This window comes from Acartia tonsa, chromosome 8, assembly GCF_053477335.1.
Source record: "Acartia tonsa isolate MP-2025a chromosome 8, ASM5347733v1, whole genome shotgun sequence".
NCBI lineage: Eukaryota > Metazoa > Arthropoda > Copepoda > Calanoida > Acartiidae > Acartia > Acartia tonsa.
The window spans coordinates 42,308,967-42,330,318 of record NC_137267.1 but is presented as its reverse complement, the minus strand read 5'-3'; the positions used below and the strand labels follow the sequence as shown (position 1 = coordinate 42,330,318).

Here is a 21,352-nt window from a genome sequence, read left to right as displayed (position 1 = left end):
TTTTACTTTAATATTAGAACTAGTAACTACGCCCCTAGAAGACTCTAAAATATTCTTCTTCTTTTTTTTGGGGGGGGGGGGGGGGGTGGGGCTTTTTTTATTTAAAGTTAGGAGATACTCTTCTCCCAAATATTAGAGATTCTTCCCTAGACCTAAAACTATTCACTGCAAAGTGTAACCATATCCGTTTTTGAGATCCTTCGCTACCCTAGTGTAAAAATATAATTTACAGTCAAATATCCTCTCTCTCCCCAAATATTAAGTTTTTTTTCTCTGTCCACATTATGTTTACTTTGTTGGCTTAAAATCTTTGGATATTCTTTAAAAATATTGATTGGGTTTAAAATACCAACAGTATCAAAACCTATTTGTTAGAATACAAACCTATAAAAGGGGCTTATTGTTCAGTTGTAATTGAGGTGTTTAAATGAAGGGAAGAGTAGGTTGCGCTAAAAATCTGTAAAGGTTGTGAGTAGTTTTAAGTAAGAAACAGTAGTAGAATGATAAAAATTTATGTTATCTTAAAAAAAATTGTCTATAGTTCTTTTCAATAAGAAATACATATATTTCATAAATATTATCGATTTTCTACTACTATTTTTAAGCCTTAAAACTCTCACCTTTACGGATTTTAGCACAACCTATTCCTTCCTTTATCATCTATTGTCTGATCCTGGTTCCTAGAGAAACTAAAATTTAGTTCATACAGAAAACAAGAATACAAATCCAATAAAGATGGACACCATGAAAAATAGACAGATGGAAAGACAAACAGACAGACATATATAATTATAGACAAACAGACAGACAGACTGACTTACAGAAGTACAGACAGACAGACACAAAGATAGACAGAGAACTTTCAACAGACAGACAGATAATCAAATGGACAGATAGATCCATAAATAGACAGACAGCCATACAAAAGGATAGACAGACAGGTTTTAAGACAGACAGTGAGACATATGAAGAAATAGACAGACTTACATATATGGTCTGACAGATGGTAAGATAAACAGACTGACTGACATCCATATGGTCAGATAGCTGGTAAGACAGACAGACAGAATGTCATACATATGGTCAGACAGACTGACATATGAACAAACTGACAAATAAAGAGACAGAAGGGACAGAAAAAGTGAACATACAGACTGAAGGTATAAAAAAAATTTCAATTTGTAAAAGTTATAAATACAGAAAAAACAAGACAGAAGGACAGTTATAGATGGACAGAAAGATATGCAGACAAACAGACATATGGACAGAAAAACATATACATAGACATATTGACAGACAAACAGGCAGAGATACAGACTGGCAGCCAGATGAGCTAACAGATTTACAGAAAGGGGAAAGACAGATTGATAGACAACCAGACCATTGACAGAAGGAGAGACAGAGTGACATTCATATATTTAGACAGATGTACAGACTGACAGAAAGACAGACATACATAGGCGGACATAAGACAGCCAGAGGGTCAGATATGATGGACAGGCAGATATAAAGACATACTTATATAGGCAGACATGAGACAGTCATAGGGACATAAAAAATTTACATACAGACTAAAAGTTTTAAAAATTTTCATAAATAAATATGGATTAGCATTAAAAAGATATAGAAACTACTTCAAAATATAGCACTATGTAAATCTTAATCTTTTCTACATTTACAAAAACAAACAAAAAAATGGTGTATTTTCTTTGTTGGTTAGTTTTCTAATTTCAGATAAATTATTATTATTTAGTTTAATAAATTGTTTAGTTAATGTTAGCTAATATTCATAGATGTCTAATTAATAGTATTTAATTTTTCCTTATTTTTTTGCATCAAAGGTGTAGTTGCACTAATTGCATTTAAACTTGAATTTTATGAACTGCTTATTTTTTATGTTTAATAGTTCATTTATGGGACATATATTTGAAATAATTTCAATTTTCTACCATGTAGTTTTAAAAATATCAAGACTTGAAAATCATATTTTTTGGATATATGCAACATAAATGGCTGTCCTGCTTTCACAAAAACCGTATTTGGGTGGTGCCTAATTGATTGTTATTCATTTTAATACAAAATTATACATGTTAGATGGTATTTTTGTTACTTATGCTAGCCATCATACTTTTTAGATGCACTTCATGCAACTATACCTTTAGATATTATTTGATGATATGTAATTATTTCTAATTAGTTTTTCTATTGCCAAAAATTAATTAACCACAAAATTTTAGAATCACTTCAATGTCAGGTTGTTGATAATATTTTTTGTCTGATGTTGAAGTGGTTTTGAAAATCATAAAACTACATTAAAACATTTTTGATGCAGTCAACACACAAACAAAGAAATGAGAAACCAAGAAAGAGATAATTTTGACAATTTTCAATAGAATAACTTAATTAAAAGATTGTCCCATAAAAAAATCTTTTATGATAGTTACTTCTGTTGACCCATTTGCACAACTAAAACAACCGAATTTTTTGAAGAGTACCATCACTTAATTTTATAGTTGTTATATATATTGTGTAATTAATATTGTATTTTGTAGAATTTATTGCTATCATTATTTTGATAAAGAGTATGACTATTTATAATTATGAGTCAGATTAGAGTATGAATTTTAATGACAAACTGTCATATTCTAACCTGTCTTTTGATAATCTGAAATTTAGTAACAAACAGTCATACTCTAACCTGACTGTTTGTCACTCAAAGTCAGTTTAGAGTATGAATGTTTGTCACTAAAAGTCAGTATAGAGTATGACTGTTTGTCATCAAATGTCAGATTAGAGTATGACTGTTTGTCATCAAATGTCAGATAAGAGTACGACTGTTTGTCTTCAAATGTCAGATTAGAGTATGTCTGTTTGTCATCAAATGTCAGATTAGAGTATGACTGTTTGTCATCAAATGTCAGATTACAGTATGGCTGTTTGTCATCAAATGTCAGATTACAGTATGACTGTTTGTCATCAAATGTCAGATTAGAGTATGACTGTTTGTCACTAAAAGTCAGATAGGAGTATGACAATTTGTCATCAAATGTCAGATTAGAGTGTGACTGTTTGTCATCAAATGTCAGATTAGAGTATGACTGTTTGTCATCAAATATCAGATTAGAGTATGACTGTTTGTCATCAAATGTCAGATTACAGTATGACTGTTTGTCATCAAATGTCAGATTACAGTATGACTGTTTGTCATCAAATGTCAGATTAGAGTATGACTTTTTGTCAATAAAAGTCAGATTAGAGTATGACTGTTTGTCATCAAATGTCAGATAAGAGTATGACTGTTTGCCATCAAATGTCAGATTAGAGTATGACTGTTTGCAATCAAATGTCAGATTAGAGTATGACTGTTTGTTATCAAATGTCAGATTAGAGTATGACTGTTTGTCTGCAAATGTCAGATTAGAGTATGACTGTTTGTCTGCAAATGTCAGATTAGAGTATGACTGTTTGTCATCATATGTCAGATTAGAGTATGACTGTTTGTCACTAAAAGTCAGTTAGGAGTATGACCATTTGTCATCAAATGCCAGATTAGAATATGATTGTTTGTCATCAAAAGTCAGTTTAGAGTATGACTGTTTGTCATCAATTGACAGATTAGAGTATGACTGTTTGTTATCAAAAGTCAGATTGGAGTATGACTGTTTGTCATCAATTGTCAGATTAGAGTATGACTGTTTGTCATCAAATGTCAGATTACAGTATGGCTGTTTGTCATCAAATGTCAGATTACAGTATGACTGTTTGTCATCAAATGTCAGATTACAGTATGACTGTTTGTCATCAAATGTCAGATTACAGTATGACTGTTTGTCATCAAATGTCAGATTACAGTATGACTGTTTGTCATCAAATGTCAGATTAGAGTATGACTGTTTGTCATCAATTGTCAGATTAGAGTATGACTGTTTGTCATCAAATGTCAGGTTAGAGTATGACTGTTTGTCATCAAATGTCAGATAAGGGATTAACTGGGCAAATTTTGAGGGTCAATTTAATCACAGATTACGATCTTAATCACCTGAACTTTGCTCACATTGAGTCAGATTCGTCAGATTATAATCTGAAATCCCCCCTGACAGATTAAAAATTTGGCGGCAAATCCTGAGTAATCTGAGTTTTAGTACCTTTTTGCGCAAAAACACAGGTTTTGTCAGATTACAATCTGACGAAATGTAATCAAATGTCAGAGTTGATTGATGAGGGGCGGGCAGATTAAAACCTGAGGAAAACCTGTCAAAACTCAGATTAGACAAGGTTTTGTCACTACTTGTCAGATTTAAAAACTACTAGGGGTTATTTCGAGTATGTTTTACGAAACCGATTAAAATCCGCTGGATTACAACCGGTTCTCAGTCATATTGAAAAAGCATCGTTTTTCAGGCATTTTTCAACAAATATTGAATTAAAAAAACATAAAATTACTACCGGTTTTGTTAGCCCGGGATTATATCGTACATTTTTTTTTATGTCCGCGGAAAGCTGTCTATAATACGATGTGGCAAATAACTAATTTATGGGTTGATTCCAAACTACCAATGCAATGTCATAAATTTTCAACCAATAATCTTAATCTATAAAAACGAGTATTTTTGTTTATCATCATTTGAGATGTATATCAACTTATCGTCCATTATCTTATCCCTTAAGGTCCCTGATTTGTTTACCCGAAACCCTCATCCTATCCCAACGTTTTGGGAGACCACCTATTAAGCGCTGCTGTAGGTTATATATGTGCGTAGAAAATATATTAGAATATCATAACTATAGAGTAGCCAGGGTATCTAACTCAACTATCCACTTCTCACAAATAGAGCTCTGCCTGTAGGTTATATATGTGCGTAGAAAATATACCAGAATATCATAACTATAGAGTAGCCAGGGTATTTAACTCAACTATCCACTTCTCATAAATAGAGCTCTACTGTAGGTTATATATGTGCGTAGAAAATATATTAGAATATCATAACTATATGTAGAGTAGCCAGGGTATTTTACTCAACTATCCACTTCTCATAAATAGAGCTCTGCCTGTAGGTTATATATGTCTGTAGAAAATATAATAGAATTCATAACTTTAGAGTAGCCAGGGAATTTAACTCAACTATCCACTTCTCATAAATAGAGCTCTACTGTAGGTTATATATGTGTGTAGAAAATATAATAGAATATCATAACTTTAGAGTAGCCAGGGTATTTAACTCAACTATCCACTTCTCATAAATAGAGCTCTACTGTAGGTTATATATGTGATGTGCGTAGAAAATATAATAGAATATCATAACTATAGAGTAGCCAGGGTATTTAACTCAACTATCCACTTCTCATAAATAGAGCTCTACTATAGGTTATATATGTGCGTAGAAAATATAATAGAATATCATAACTATAGAGTAGCCAGGGTATTTAACTCAACTATCCACTTCTCATAAATAGAGCTCTACTGTAGGTTATATATGTGCGTAGAAAATATAATAGAATTCATAACTTTAGAGTAGCCAGGGAATTTAACTCAACTATCCACTTCTCATAAATAGAGCTCTACTGTAGGTTATATATGTGCGTAGAAAATATAATAGAATTCATAACTTTAGAGTAGCCAGGGAATTTAACTCAACTATCCACTTCTCATAAATAGAGCTCTGCTGTAGGTTATATATGTGCGTAGTAAATATATTAGAATATCATAACTATAGAGTACCTAGGGAATATATCTCAACTATCCACTTCTCACAAATAGAGCTCTACTGTAGGTTATATATGTGTGTAGAAAATATAATAGAATATCATAACTATAGAGTAGCTAGGTAAGGAGTTTAACTTAAGTATCCACTTCTCATAAATAGAGCTCTACTGTATGTTATATATGTGCGTAGTAAATATACCAGAGTATCATTACTATAGAGTAGCTAGAGGAATTTAACTCAACTATCCACGTTTCATAAATAGAGCTCTACTGTAGGTTATATATGTGCGTAGAAAATATACTAGAATATCATAACTATAAAGTAGCCAGGGTATTTAACTCAACTATCCACTTCTCATAAATAGAGCTCTACTGTAGGTTATATATGTGCGTAGAAAATATACTAGAATATCATAACTATAGAGTACCCATGGTATTTAACTCAACTATCCACTTCTCATAAATAGAGCTCTACTGTAGGTTATATATGTGCATAGAAAATATAATAGAATATCATAACTATAAAGTAGCCAGGGAATTCAAAACCCATTACTTGAAAAACAAATTCAAATTAATATTTATTATATTTATATTCGCTGGCTTAAAAACTCTTGGTTTGTCTCAAACTAGGAGTGATAACATTTTTTCACCTATAAGTGTAATCTACAGATATATACTTTATACTTTATGATGCATGTAAATTAGTCGTCTATTGTTTAATCCTTAAAAATCCCTTTATTAACAGACCCTTCCGTATAAGATAAACATTTGAACCCTATGACGCACACAATATCAATCTAAAGAAGCTCTGTTGTAAAATACAGCAATGAGACACAAAATAGAGTGGACATTCACTTCCCCATAAAAATTCACATTCTTTAAGCTAAACTATAGCAAAAAAACAGGGATTTTAAGGGACAAGACAATGCAAAATAAATTGATATACATCCCCAGTGATAATAAACAATACTAGACCTTCTGTTCATCGATATTAGTTGTGATGTTTAGACACTACAAGTTTGAAACCAACCAATCAATATTCAATTAAAGTACCACCAGTATTTAGCCCATTAATAAAATTATGTGTTTATAAAACTTTGGGTACCAGTGTAATTTACAGTCTAATGGCCATTTCTCCCCCTACAAACAACTAAGTTTAGCAAAGGGTGAGGGACCAGAGAGAGAGTGAGAGGGAACAATGGACTGTTTCTTACACAAGTCAGCAAAGTTTTTTAATATCGTTTTTTAATTCGTTGACTGACCGTCTTTGGAGACTTTTCATTTAATTTTGATTGGTGTTTTTTTTTATTAAGTTGAGTGTTTAATGTTACAACCATTAATTCTAAACTACAAAGGGGGTAATTTTGTGTAACATCATTGGGGATGTATATCACTTTATCGGTCATTGTCTTATCCCTTTAGATCTCTGGTAAGGGGCAGTTTGTGCCAATATGTGGGTCTGATGATTTTATATTGTGATACATTATACAGAAATAATTGCGCACCTAATATTGAAATAAACACGTTCATTTTTAACAAACGTTCATGGAGGAATAATATAATATTGTGCTCGTATTACATTTATATTTGGAAATAAAATGTGTTTAATGTGTTTATTTTTGTCATAAATTGCTCTCAGTATTAAACAAGAATGACCAGATCCACAAATACTGAATGATGGACAAACGGCCAGTGAGATTTATAGAACAGATGTTGAACTGTCGTAAAACCGACAGATCAAATATACTGAATGCTCATTCTTACATAAACGACCCCTTAAATAGTGGATGTAAATATTCTTTTTTTTCTATAAAAAGTGAATAAATGATGTGCTATCGCTCCATCATTTATTCCCTCGGGCAAAAAATATTCATTCCTAAACAAAAAACTGGATAGGAATACCCCATTGTTTACAGGAAATCTTCACCAAAAATTTTCAGCGTTCTATTTTCAATAACAGCCTCGAAAATTAGAATTTCCGGAAAACGCAACGGACTGAAAGAGCAAATTATAGGGTAGCCTTGCTACTAAAAAGGATCAACTGAACTTCAAAAAAAAACCTTTAATTCATAACTTTTGAGAAAGCTTTCTCCCCAGTACTATTTAGAGGTTAGCCTCTTTCATGTGAGCCAGAAAACCTCTATCTTTAATAGTCAATGATATAATCTCATTTTAGTTAACTTTACTGAATGTTATACAGACGGACGTACGGACCCTAGTCATAGAATGGCTGCGCTTCAAAAAAGAAGGTTTGTTATCTATTAGGGATCTAAAGAGATAAGACAATGGCAGATAAATTGATGTACAACACCGATAATGATGCACAAAATTACCCCTTCTTTAGATGACAATTAGTAGTTGAAACGTTTAGATACTCAACTTAATGAACCAACCAATGAAAATTCAATTAAAGTCCCAAAGTTAATAAGCCAACGAATAAAAAAAGCGTTATTATAAAACTTTGGGGACTAGTGTAATTTGCTAAAACGGCCCAATTCCCCCTCCTTTCATGGTTATCTAATATCTATAATATTCTGATTTTATCAAAAAAAAAAAAAAAAAAAACAATAAAGAAATAAATAACAAAAAGTTTATTCAGAATGAATTTTTCATGTAACTACATTCTATCAAAAATTACACACAGCAAGAATTTTAATTTAAGTAAAAATCAAAAGTGTCTAAAAATAAATTATTAAATTTCTTTAAAAATTTAATATTTTAAAGTTTATAATTGTGTTATTAAAAGACACGTTTTAAATGAAAATTCATCATAATAACAAAAAATTATTGATTAACATATTATATATCACAGATAGCTTTAACGGACTTTTATGGCAATTTTTGATGCGAATTGAAAATTGACATTGATGCCAAAAGTATAAAAAATTATACTTATCATACTCCAATTTTGTTCCTTCTAAATTATTCGACCTTTTACAGAAAAAAATATTAAATATTTTAAGTTTGTAATTTAAAACTCCTTAAAATAATAAGTATTATTTTTAACTAGCCTATGGCACTATGAAAACCTTACACCGGATCTGATAATAAATCAGGTAAACTTTTTCTAGTATGGCTTTGAAACTGATTTATATCTGGTGGATAAGAACCAGTTCTCAGCCATACTGAAAAATCAGGTAGCATCTAATTACAGACAATTTTCCACGAATGGTAAAATGAAAAATCATAATATCAAAAGCAGTTTTGTTAGTCGGTACCTTCGGCAAAACCGAAATGAATTTATCATTTTGCTACCTGTGAAAAGCTGTCTATAAAACAGATTTTTTTTAATTTTACGTTTTTATCACAAGCCAATAGTAATTGTGAGCAGAGATCTGAGATTATAAACAGCCTCCGGCAGCCAATAGCTGATTATCACAGAGGCAATTGACAACAACAGCGGCCGTTTAGCCCTTGCCGCGCTACCCTTGGCATCAGAGGAGCCGTCAATAGTATTGTCAATAATGTCATCAACGGGTTCTTCTTTCTTTTTACCGAAGCAAAGGACTTCTGTGTTTTCTCTAACTTTGACACAGTCATATTCTTCAGTTCCGTCACAGAAACACGTGGCTAACTTATTTGCACTTTCCTGCCGTAGCAGAATATTTAGCGAATTTTTACACTTTCGCGAACATTTACGTCCTTTAAATAAGGCGTTGCAATTGTCATTATAGTATTCAAGCGCCTTGGCGCATAAGGGATCCGCCAGGCAGATCCAGGTAGCGGCTGAACAGCTGACCTGCGTGGTCGGCTCAGACTGCCAGGTGACAGCGGCGCGACATGGCTCTATCCGCCGCTTCTTGCGCTCACACTCGGCGTCCTCGCAACGACACTTCATCATGCGCTCACCCTCTTCCGTAGATACTAGGGCAATGAGGGCGTGTTGGCACTGGCGGCTGCACGTGTCGGTCAGCTCGTTGACTAGGCTGGCGCAGGTCAGCTCGTACTGCTGGAGGGCTACGCTACAGCCCCCGCGGTACATACAGCTCATAAAGGCATAGCTACACCCAACCTGAAATTATATTTTATAATTATTATGATTTCATCAAGATTGGAATATTTAGAAATTTAGTAAAAAGTAATATAGAAACATTAATTCTCACAATAAAATTAACAATAGAGATTTTAAATATTCTAAATATAAATCCCATTAAATAGTTATGTTTAAATTTCTTGATTTGTCTATTCTAATCAAATAAAATTATCTAAATTGTTAAATTCACCATAGTGAAAAAGTTCTTTTCTTCAGAAATAGCAAAAACCATACCTATTTAACTTACACATTTAAAAGTTTAGTAAAAATAAAGAAATTTGTAAAAAATATGAAGACAGAAAATGTTGCTTGAAAAGGAAAAATATACATAATATGATCAACTTATTGCACTTCAGAAAAAAAATGCTTTGGCAGCTTAGTTTACCTCTGAAGCATTAGGAAGCTCAGGTTCTGTATAATTTGGCAAGAGTTGTGGCACCAGACCTCGGCTTGACCTCTCCCTGGCTCCAGCAGGATCTGACCCGTCCTGGTGGCCTCCAGGTTCAGACTCTGGCACACTGGAATCCTCACCTGTGTCCCCCTAAAAATATGAAAATTAGATTTTTTCATAAAAATATGTAGGTATCATCCAATCAATTGAAAAAGATCTAAAATTATATCCAACAGTTTCCTTCAAAGTGCCTAGTCAACAACAGAATCCCCTTTCGATATTTTTTAAATTAAAATAATGAAGAAAGAGATCCTTCGCTACATACAAAAAAAATCTTAATGCTTTATATGATAGGATGATATATTTTGGACAAAATAATTCTTACAATTGGAGTTTTAAAATTTTTTGCTAATGATTGTTTGTTTAATATTTGACCAAGTAAACAGGAAATGCTTCAGATTTTACACATTCCTTTACTTTACAAATAAAAACTAGGGCTCGGCATCCGCGCGTCAGCCGCCTGTAAGCCTCAGCGAATTCGTCATATTATAACTTTAAAATTCAGTCTTAAGTCTAAACTTGACCCATAAAGGACCCTAACGGGTTTTAATTTGAGCCAAAGTTGCAACTGACGCGCGGCTGCCGAGCCCTGTATTAACAAACAAATAAAAACTAAATTAAATAATTAATAATAAGCACGGAGGGAGAGGACATTGGTATGTTTATTAAACTAGAACCCAAAGTCTTTCTTATTAGTTGGCTTAACAACTTCAGTTTTTGATTGGTTGGTTTATTTAGTTGAATATTTAAACGTTTCAACCCATTGAAATCTACACAAAGGGTAGATTTTTGTATCATCATTGGGTATAATCAATTTATTGGCCATTGTCTTATCCCTTTAGATACCTGGGACATTGGACTTTAAATTATAGTATCTGATGCATTGGCCAAAAAAGTTTTTTTTACTTATTATTTTAAACCAGCAGTGTCCAATGTAATTTTGTTTATCATCATTTGGGATGCAAGCCTTAATGTAATTACTTTATTTTCCAATTTTTACGATACTCATGGAAATAATTGATTGTTTGTGTCTTTATTTTAATTGTTTTTAATCTTATTTTTCGAATTCTGTAAATATTAGCAAAGCTAATTCATAGCTAGATCCTTTTAATTTTATCATTGTTTGAGGTATGAAATAGAGTTCTTTATCGCAAGTATTTAGACAACTTTCCGCAAATATTAAAATTGTCTGTAATTGAATGCTATACATGATTTTTCAGTATGAATATTGAATAAGAACCGGTTAAGTTCTAATTCAAGAGATATTAATCGGTTTCAAAGCTATACTGGAAATTGATTTAATCGTACTTGTTAAAAATAAATATTTTAACTTAGTTTCTGAGATTCTTTAGAACATTATTGTAGTTATCTGCCGTATTTGGGTTGTTGTATAATCTTACAATAAAGGTACAATAAAAAAAGTTTTTGATGTTTCTAATTAAATCTATAGTAAGTAAATTTTTAAGGAAGTTTATATATTTGTTTAATAAATAATTATATTTTCAATACAAAAAAAATATAATTACCTTAATTCGTCTGTTTCTCCTTCTCTCCTTTCTATCAGAATGTGTTACAGAAAGTAAACACAAAAATATAATTATAATAGATCTCATTTTCACTATTTTTAAAATTATTTTTAGGTCATTTTAAACTATTTTCAATAACTTAATTTCTCTGTATTTTCTCCTTATTTTTTGTAAGCTTAAAAGCAACTGGTTTGATTTCCCCCCCTGTGTGGATTTTACCTTTCCCCTTTAAAACCCATATTTACTTATTTTTCCCCATTCCCCTCCTTTTAAAGTAATCTAACCCGCCCCCTTTGCCCTTTGTAATACTAACAACACATGTCACCCCTCCCCCTCCTTAATTTACTATCCAACCCCTCCCTCCCCCCCAATAATCTACCTTTATCCCTAGGGCAAAGTATTAGAGCTTAGACATCTCACCTTTCAACCCCCACCCCGGTTTTCATATTTGCCATCCCCCCGTCCACTTTCTTTGTTCCCTTTATATTTTAGTTTAGTTAGAAGCAATCTTTTCTAATATCTCTATCTACCCCACCCCCCCCAGAATTCACCCTCTTTACCTTTTTCACTATAGGAAAACTAAAACAGAATGAAAAGAAAAATAAATACCTCAGGATTGTTAGGATCTTGTTAACCACTGAACCAATTGAGTTCTCCATTATAGAGAAGCTTTACACAGGTCTCGGGATGGTTTAAAGCTATTTTTGATGCTAAGCTCTGCTTTACTACATTAATAGGATATGAATTGTACATTTAATAAAATCAGGACCTATTGTTTATCCATTATGGAAATTTTATTATTGTTCAGGCCGGTTTTATGCTATTTTTACTATTCAATTACAATTCAATAGAAATCTTTTAATCTTTTGTATTAGAGTACTTAAAGCTTAAAAATTATCATAACTAAATTATAAGATTATTTTAGAATTACAAATTTCGTAATTTTTATCTACTGTGCTAACATGGGTCGCTTAAGCGCTCAATCTGCTCATGATATCTTCATCAGAACGCGCGCTGCGGTGAACTTTTTAAGGGGGAAACGGAATAGGTTTGGGGGTTGGGTAGTAAAGGGAGGAAGAGCTATAAAATAGTGTTTATGTGTAATTGCTCAATTAGATATTTTCTAAATTTTAAAATGAAAAGAGTTGTTGAGGCCTTATTAGAAGACTATTTATTACAAACAGAAGGCATAAATCAAATTGCAGATAAACCAAAATGGAAAACATTCTTTGTATTATCAATTTTAGATGTTGTCATTTCAGTGGCGATTGTGTCGCCATCTGTTGTCGCGATATGGAGGTGCATTTGGGAATTAACGACTGTGCTTGCCAGTGAGAGGATGGAAGATTTGGGAATCTATTTTTGTATGTGCATTTTATTTGGATTCATCACAACTTTTTTGATTGATGCTTTTCATACAAATTTAAAGACATTTATTTGTAAACCCAAGACTTTGGGACTCAATTTTGCAGCATTTATTTTTACTCTAATATGGATTACAGGCGATGTTCATCTATGGAAAGGAATCTGGGATGGATATGATCTTTACTTTGGAGAGGGAGTTCTACAAAGCTCAGTCACACTACTGGTAGGAAGTATAGTGCTTGCAGGGATAAGGGATAGGAAACCTGGCCATAAATTAGGTCTCGGCCTGATTTTGAAAGGGATCATGCAACTTTTACCATTTGCCTAATTTAATGACCTTACTGGCGGACGGCTCATATTGGCTACCGCTCTAAACCAATAGTGTTCTGTGATTTGGGCTTGTTTTGTATCAACCAATCACCAATTGGCGGAGCCAATTGGTGATTGGTTGATACAAAACAAGCCCAAATCACAGATGGCGGAAATTTTACAAGCAGACAATTCTAGAAAAAATAATGATTTCGTCTGCTACAAAAAAATAAATATAAATGGTGTTAGATCACATTAGTTTAATTATTAAATCTGCTTAGAGTTAAACATTAAAAAAGGGCCACATAGAAAAAACAAAAATAACGGGATTATTTTTTTGGAAAGAAGGTAGCTACGAATTTTCATTTGGTAGTTTATAAATTAGATGTTGTATTTTGAATTTTAAAAATTTAGTACGGAGTTGATACAACACCTTCACCCTAATTTTTGTACAATACAACACAGTACAGATATATCATTACATTATATCCAGTATAGTATCCAAAGAACTTGATAGAATGTTACCCAAGTGCATATTTATTTATTTATTTTGAATTTTAATTAGCAATGAAATTTTCAAATAAAATTTTTACTCATTAATAAAAATGCAAATAATACAAACTAAAATCTGTCTGAGGGAAACCCAACGATAGCTTTCTGACAGTTCAAATTACCAAAGTAAAAGATAAAAAATTTTGGGAGAGAAAAAACTTCATTTTAACAAAAGCCATTAATATATAGGTTTATAAAAAGTTATGTTTTTTACTTTAAACTAGCTACCTGAATTTGATTCTATACTTTATCTACACACACACACACAGCTTTTTCATTAGCATTTTATACGAACCACTGCGCTATCCCAAAACTGGTTTATTAGGCTAGAAATAGGCCTAGGCTTGAAATAGGCCTGAAATAATATTTTCCTACGTTTCCCATCCCTTATCCCTGAGTGCTTGTTACTTCTGGAACATGTAAGTCAGCAATATCTGCTCCATTCAGTCCTGTTTTTGATATACCAGATTCATATATTTCAAGTTCAACATACTTAGGATCAACTCTGGAAGATTCTTTAATAAAAAAACTTAAAGATGCTTTCTTAAGCAGACTAATTGAGATTAATGTTATTTTATGTTGGCATGGAATCTGGACAATTACTGATTTATTCCTCATTGAAACTGAATTTTTGGGTATAGAGAAAGGTAGCGCTGCCCTAGTTTCTTTGGGGTGTGGAATTATTGGAGTTATCATCCTGTTTATTTGGCAACTAACCCTAGTCAAACCTGTTTTATCCGGTAAACAAAACAATTCAATGTGTCTTAAAGTATCACATAAATTATTCATTTATTTTCAAACTTTTATTTCAATACAAATGTTTCGCGGATACTGGAATTGCTTTGATGAATGGTTTATCCCATCACAGCAGTATCTTACATATATCCTCTCAGGAATATTTGCTGTTATGATCCTGAAAAGCTTAGGCTGCCTGTCAATTCTACACCCTGGAATTTTCAAAGATGGCATGGAGCAAGGAATCAGTATTCCAGTTTACTACCTGAGTCGCAAATTTGCACAAAAAGCAAAGGAAAGAAATCAACCTGAACATGTTGTGAACAAAATTTAATTTTGCATATTAAATATTGTAAATATGTATTATTCTTGTAAAAAGCTGACTTTTGCTTTGATAGTAATTTGTAAATATACTTGTTGAAAAAGTACAATAAATTCAGAGAAAGTCCTAAATAAAAGTATCTTTTTGGTATAGAATAAAGTTTAAAAGCAAAAATGTTTTATTGGTTTAAATGTAAACACACCTTCGCTGCAAAGAATAGCTTCATAATGACGGATTCAAATTCTGAATGCTATCCACTCTAGAATAATGGGGGAAGGTTACAATAAAGAGAGGTAAAATTTAGGTCCAAAGGGAATTTGAAACTTAGGGGCTGATTTTAAAAGGACTTTCCGCGTGATAATTTTAAAGAAATAACGCAATATACCTAAAAAAAATAATTCTTGTTCTCTCTGAAAAAACATCAAATTGGAATTTGACATATGTATTAAAAAAATATCAAATGCACAGTCTTTTTAAATATATGTTTTAGTAGATCTACTAGGGGCCTTGTATTCTGGAGAGGAGAGTTTTAAAACAGGGGTTGCAATGTGCATGGGCAGGTAAACAGTCAAAAACAGGGGACTATATTATCTTTTGGGATCATTATTTTTTGTAATTTGTATGAAAAATGCGGAAAATTTATTGTGAAAATGTTCTAAAACAAATGTATAGAGTTTACACCCCTGAAAAAATGGCCGAAGAAAATTTTGAGGGGGTAATTGATGATGATGTCTTCATCTAACCAACAACTTTTAAATTGGACCAGGATATGGGAGGGAGGGGGGGGGGGACGCTGAGCTTATGGATAGAGATAAATATTCCCTTAAGTTTTAAAATAACGATTTCTTATTCGTTGGCTTACCAACTTTGGGGACTTTTATTGAAATTTGATTTGTTAGTTTATTAAGTTTAGTGTCCAAATGTTTGAACCACTAATTTTAATCAATTGTAGAGGTAACTTTGTGTATCATCATTGGAAATGCACATGGATTTATTGACTATTGTCTTATCCTTTTAGATTCCTGCCATAAAAAGCTTAACAATAACCAGCTACCTATACTAGTAGATTGGACTGTTTCTGATGTATCAATGTAAGGACAAACTCATATTATCGAGTAGCTACTCTACTGGTAACAAGATATTGTAGTCCATAGTAGCATAGCAAAATAGAAATAGAAGAATAGAAGCATATTCTGAACCCTTTTTTCGTCAAATCTAAGAAGGAACATTTCTAGCAGACAAAAGTATTGTTTACTTTCGACTCAAGCTGATGTGGATTCTTAAGAAATTATAGACTCGCTACTCGATAGTGAGGCAAAATTATTTTTGTGAAAAATCATCCAAAAGCACATTAAAAATCTACAAAAATTAAACAAAATCATATGTTAATAACCCTTTAAGATTTTACTTAATTTTTGTAAATTTTTTTATTCGATTTTGGAGGATTTTTCACAAAAATAATTTTGTCTCACCAGCGAGTAGCCAGCCTAACTTTTTTTTTAAGAATCCACCTCGTTACTAAGCTTTCAAATTTAAACGAAATTTTTGGGCAATTAATTCTGATTCCGCAAAGCTTTCTACTAAGAAAATATACTGTTTACAGCTGACTTTTATGTATGTATGAAATGAAAAAAAACATGCCTTTGTAGCAAAATGTGTACACAATTTCAACCAATGAGATCCAATGTAAATTCCGATGCGATTCTCCTATTGGCTCAATCAGACATTCCCTCTCTTTCTTAGTACCTTTATTCATAGCAACATCGATTTAAAAAATATTTGTAATAAATTAAATTTATGAAGTTCCGCATCCTTGATTTCAATTATATTTCTTCTAGCTAAATTAACCAAAAGGAATCGGGAAGGGAGAGGACAATAGTCAACAAATCTCTCCCATACATCAAAAAACTGCCTGGCTATAAAAGATAGAATATCAAGCATATTAAATAAAGGAAAGATTGATACATTGTTTATAAACCCTGGGAATATTTTATAAACCTTTTTCTTTCAGCCAAAATTCTTGAAATTAGCAAAGATTCTCTAGAATTCTGTTCGTTCTCAACACTTTTTTTGTGATTACACATCCAAAATGTACGTTTTTAACCTCCTTCACCTTAAAAAAAAATCTAGGGGGATGAGCACAATTTTCGCAATCTTTGCGAGTCATTTTTCAACCTCCCCCCCAAAAAAAAACAAAACTTAAAATATCCCCCCCACACTTAAATTTTGTACCCTTCCTTGATTACTAACCGATGTTTTATAAGTGTTAAATAGAGCAATTGTGTGTTTTAAATGATATATTTCATCTTGAGGAAAATACCATACATAAATAACTAAAATTGTACATGCACAATACAAAATAAAATAATGTTTTTGTTCTAATAGCTACATTATGATAAAATTAATGTTATTATTATCATGTTTAACTTATTTATGATTCATCTAATAAGAAGAGTTTATGGTACTACTCCATAAACAACATAATATTGTCTTCCTTCTTGGTACTACTCCACAGGAAGCATCAGGTTGTTGTAAAATTGTTTCATCCAGCTATGGTACTGCTCCATTGACCAGACATCATCCATGGTACTACACCATAGGCATCTATAGTACTACTCTATAGGCATCCATAGTACTACTCTATGGGAAAATATGCTTAAATTATAATAATGTAGCTTCAGCACACAAATCAGAATTCTTCTTCTGTAGTATGAAGTACTTTCTCAGAATAACTTTGCAGACAAATCCACAGATGTCCAAATACTTGCTATGGCTGGGAAAATTTACATCTTATACAGTGTCAACAAATATCTGCTGCTTTATTACAACGCCCAGTTCAGAGTAGAAAGAAGCAAGAGTAGCCAGTGACACAATGGCTCAAAGGATAAAATAAATTATCCCCTCCCCCTTTCTTCATATTATAATTAGCCAAAGGGGTAGGCTTGGAAAACACCATTGGAGTAGTAAATGTAAGGGGAAGAGTATTTCCATTTTCTTCCCCTTCGCCCCAGATCTTGTTCGATAGAGTTTAACTTAAAGTCAAGAAAATAAAACATTATGATAACCTGTTTTACCCCATCCCTTATCCTCTACCCCACTTTTGCTTTCATTACAAAATTCTTCCATCCTAACTTAACAACGCTACTCAATACTGTGGCTCACCAAATTTACACATAAGGTGACGTTAACATGGGAAATACATATAATTAATTATGAAAATAATATATCCAAGTGCGTCTGTCGATAAAAAGAGAAAGACACAATAAATCATTTAGCTCTTTATTTTTAATTTTTTAAGTTTAAAAATATTGTACTCGGCTATTCCTTGGCCGATTTAGGCTTTTAATCATATCCTGGCCGAGACAAATTTAGACCGTTGACTAATCAAAAATCGGTTCAGTTAGAGGGATACCCAACGTCTCAATTTATTGCTACCAAAAGTCTTATAACTACGTTGCAATTATATAAAAACCCGTAAATTGAGTTTAATCAAAGGAGTATACTACATATTTCAATCACGCCCCCATCCCGTGATACAGCGTGGAATTAATTTGTCATCGACCATCTTGTTCAACTGATGAAATTAATTGTCTGAAAGCTAAAGGTCAGGTCATATTTCGCACAGCGGTCAATTTACATTGGGTTGTTGAGGGTTGGAGAATTTTGGGGGTAGGTGGATAGTGGATGGGTGGTGGATGAGTGTGGGCATAGTGACTTGGTCGAGAGTAGGGGGGAGGGGGAGGAGGGTTGCTGGGTAAAACTGGAACAGGTGTAGACAATAAAAAAAAACATACACATATGTATACTTTTCTTATATTCTGAAGTAAAGCACGAATTTTTTCACTGCCTTCTCATGATATGAGAGGTTACTTCTAAAATCTGATGACAATATCTGCATTCAATTTAGAACAAGGGTAGCACTTTATTTAGCTCATGTGAATTATCTATTGAGCTAATAATGCCATGCTAGCCGGAAAAAATTCGGCATCGCGCCCTCACGGAGCTACAATCTCGTCTCACCTCTCTCTATGACGGTTAAGTTACTACTGATAAATAGAGCAATTATAATGATATGCGCATTATCGCATTATGCGCTAGTGATTAACGAACCTTCATTACCTTTCAAACAAGGATGGCTACATCCATAGAAGCGAAGCTTAGCAAATCATACTGACAGACAATCATTAACAACTAAAGAGTGTCCTCAACCAAAAACTGAATATTACAAGTTTGAACAAAACGGATAAATCAAATGTGCTTTATTCCAAAACTTTATTATAGAGATGCTTCTCTCTCATAACGCTGTGCTAAATCATCTCAGGAATGATTACTCAAAAAATCATGATGATAGAACAACTACATATATATATACAATAGATGTTCTAAATTATTCCTAAATATTAAAGGAGTCATCATGCAAATTTATAAAAATCGACCCAATCAAACTCATTTATACATTCATATAAATAACATAACGGACGGACTGCCCCTTGTAGAGAAGCCCCGCTTTTAAATAAATCTGGTAATGGGTTTTTAATGATTACTTAGATTTGAATACAATTGTTACAATTAAAGGGGACATTGGACTGTTTATTACACTAGTACCCAAAGTTTTGTTATAACATTTCCTTACTGTTGGCTTGACAACTTTGGGGACTTTTATTAAATTTTGATTGACTGGTTAATGAAGTTGAATGTCTAAACGTTTCAACATATAATTTATTCTTCAAAGGGGTGATTTTGTGTATCAGCAATGGGTATGTATATCAATTTATCGATCATTGTCTTATTCCTTTAAATCCCTAACAGAAAGTCCTATGAATCAATCAACTTCATTATCCTATGCTAAATTATATAAAGAAGTATAATGTTTTTTTTTGTCCGAAGCTTAAGATCTCAATAACTACTGAACCGATAGTGTTCTTTTTTTAATGTAAGCATCACATAAGTGCCGCTATGGTTTTTAGGATATTTTATTATCATATTGAAATCTCTGGATGGTTTTAGGCTATTTTTCTAGCCCCTTTAAATACAGAGCCCCTAGGTGCTAATAGGGTTACTAAAACAAAGATAAAAAATATCGATAAAGGCGAAGCTCAAAAATCAGACATAAAAACGAACATTGACAAACATAAAGCGAATGCACTTTTATTATTGAAGAACATAATATTATTCCAAAATCAAAATTTTTATACAAAAATGTCGTTGAACAATAGATTAAACAAGGATGACAACATCCATAAAAGCGAAGCACTGAAACGGTAGGACAAACGGACGTTAACACTTGTATAGTTTCTGAACTGAATAATCCTAATATAAATGTATAAGAGTCAAAGCAAAATTGAGAGTAAATTTGTTAAAAACTGCTTGATACAGGATACTGTTTATGGACATACTTACATTTTTAGGACTTGATTATAGAGTTGCTTCGTTTATTACATTATACTTTGTTGTCCCAGGAATCAATATACCAAAAATCAGATCAATCGGATAATTAGATCACATAAAAATTTGATGTTAAAAAAGAAAAAAATCATCATGTTTAAAATGGACGTACGGACATTTTGGTAATGATTATAGAGTTGCTACGCTTTCTAAATCATACCTAACTGCTAAAGGAATCACCATGCAAAATTTGAAATCGATAGGACAATTCTAACATGCCTAAATTAACGAAAAAAGCTATCCGTTACGGACGGACGGACGTACGGACGGACCGACCGACCCTAATTATAGAAAAGCTTCGCTTTTAATACAGGACTTTTATATAGTCGTAATCTAGTTTGTAAAGAGATGCTTTGCTTATTGCTAGGTGACTGATTGTCTTAGGAATCACCATTTCAAAAACCTTCATTTTAAGACAAATACGTTAAATAGATCAACATGTTTAAAATCAGATCACGAGACCTTAACGGACAAGCAAAAAATATTATTTCAAAAAAAATATAGTATTATAGAAAAAGTCTTATGTTGGCATAAAATTGATTAAAAAAAATTATTTGTTTTCACTATAATTTTCCCTCCAATTGAAATGCTAGATTAGATTGTCTCATATTGATATATCCTTCCTAATCAGTATTTTGTCTGTCTCAATGATGGGATAATTGCCAGATTAGTCGTAGCAAAGCTTTTCATAGTTTCTACATAATTAAGTAATACAAAATACGTAAAAAAATAATTAAAAAGAAACAATTAAACTTTTGAAAGAACTCTTTTTATTGTAGGTTTAAAAAGAAAAAGTAAAAAAATCCTTTACCATAGAGTGTCATTTTTTTTCTCGGGGTGAATTCTTTTTGGAAGGGGGAAGTAACCCCCTTCCCCAACCACAAAAAAATAGTTATACACCTTCCCTGGT

The 21,352-nt window shown here is 32.3% G+C and overlaps 1 protein-coding gene across 1 annotated transcript; it reads right to left on the bottom strand.

The window, feature by feature from the left end:
• Positions 1–8,280: 8,280 nt before the first annotated feature.
• LOC145326994 (growth arrest-specific protein 1-like) lies at positions 8,281–11,925 on the bottom strand. The gene is made up of 3 exons (XM_080170467.1): positions 11,715–11,925; positions 10,123–10,278; positions 8,281–9,716 (listed from the first exon to the last, which is right to left on the bottom strand). Exons 1-3 carry the CDS (start codon positions 11,799–11,801, stop codon positions 9,009–9,011), a joined length of 951 nt encoding a protein of 316 aa, XP_080026593.1. The 5' UTR covers positions 11,802–11,925; the 3' UTR covers positions 8,281–9,008.
• Positions 11,926–21,352: the final 9,427 nt, after the last annotated feature.

Coding starts and splice junctions, on each gene's coding strand:
- LOC145326994 (XM_080170467.1), bottom strand. CDS start 11,801: ATGAGATCTATTATAATTATATTTTTGTGTTTACTTTCTGTAACACAT. Junction 10,279..11,714: donor GGAGAAACAGACGAATTAAG/GTAATTATATTT, acceptor TCATATTTTTAG/GGGGACACAGGTGAGGATTC. Junction 9,717..10,122: donor AGCTTCCTAATGCTTCAGAG/GTAAACTAAGCT, acceptor ATATAATTTCAG/GTTGGGTGTAGCTATGCCTT.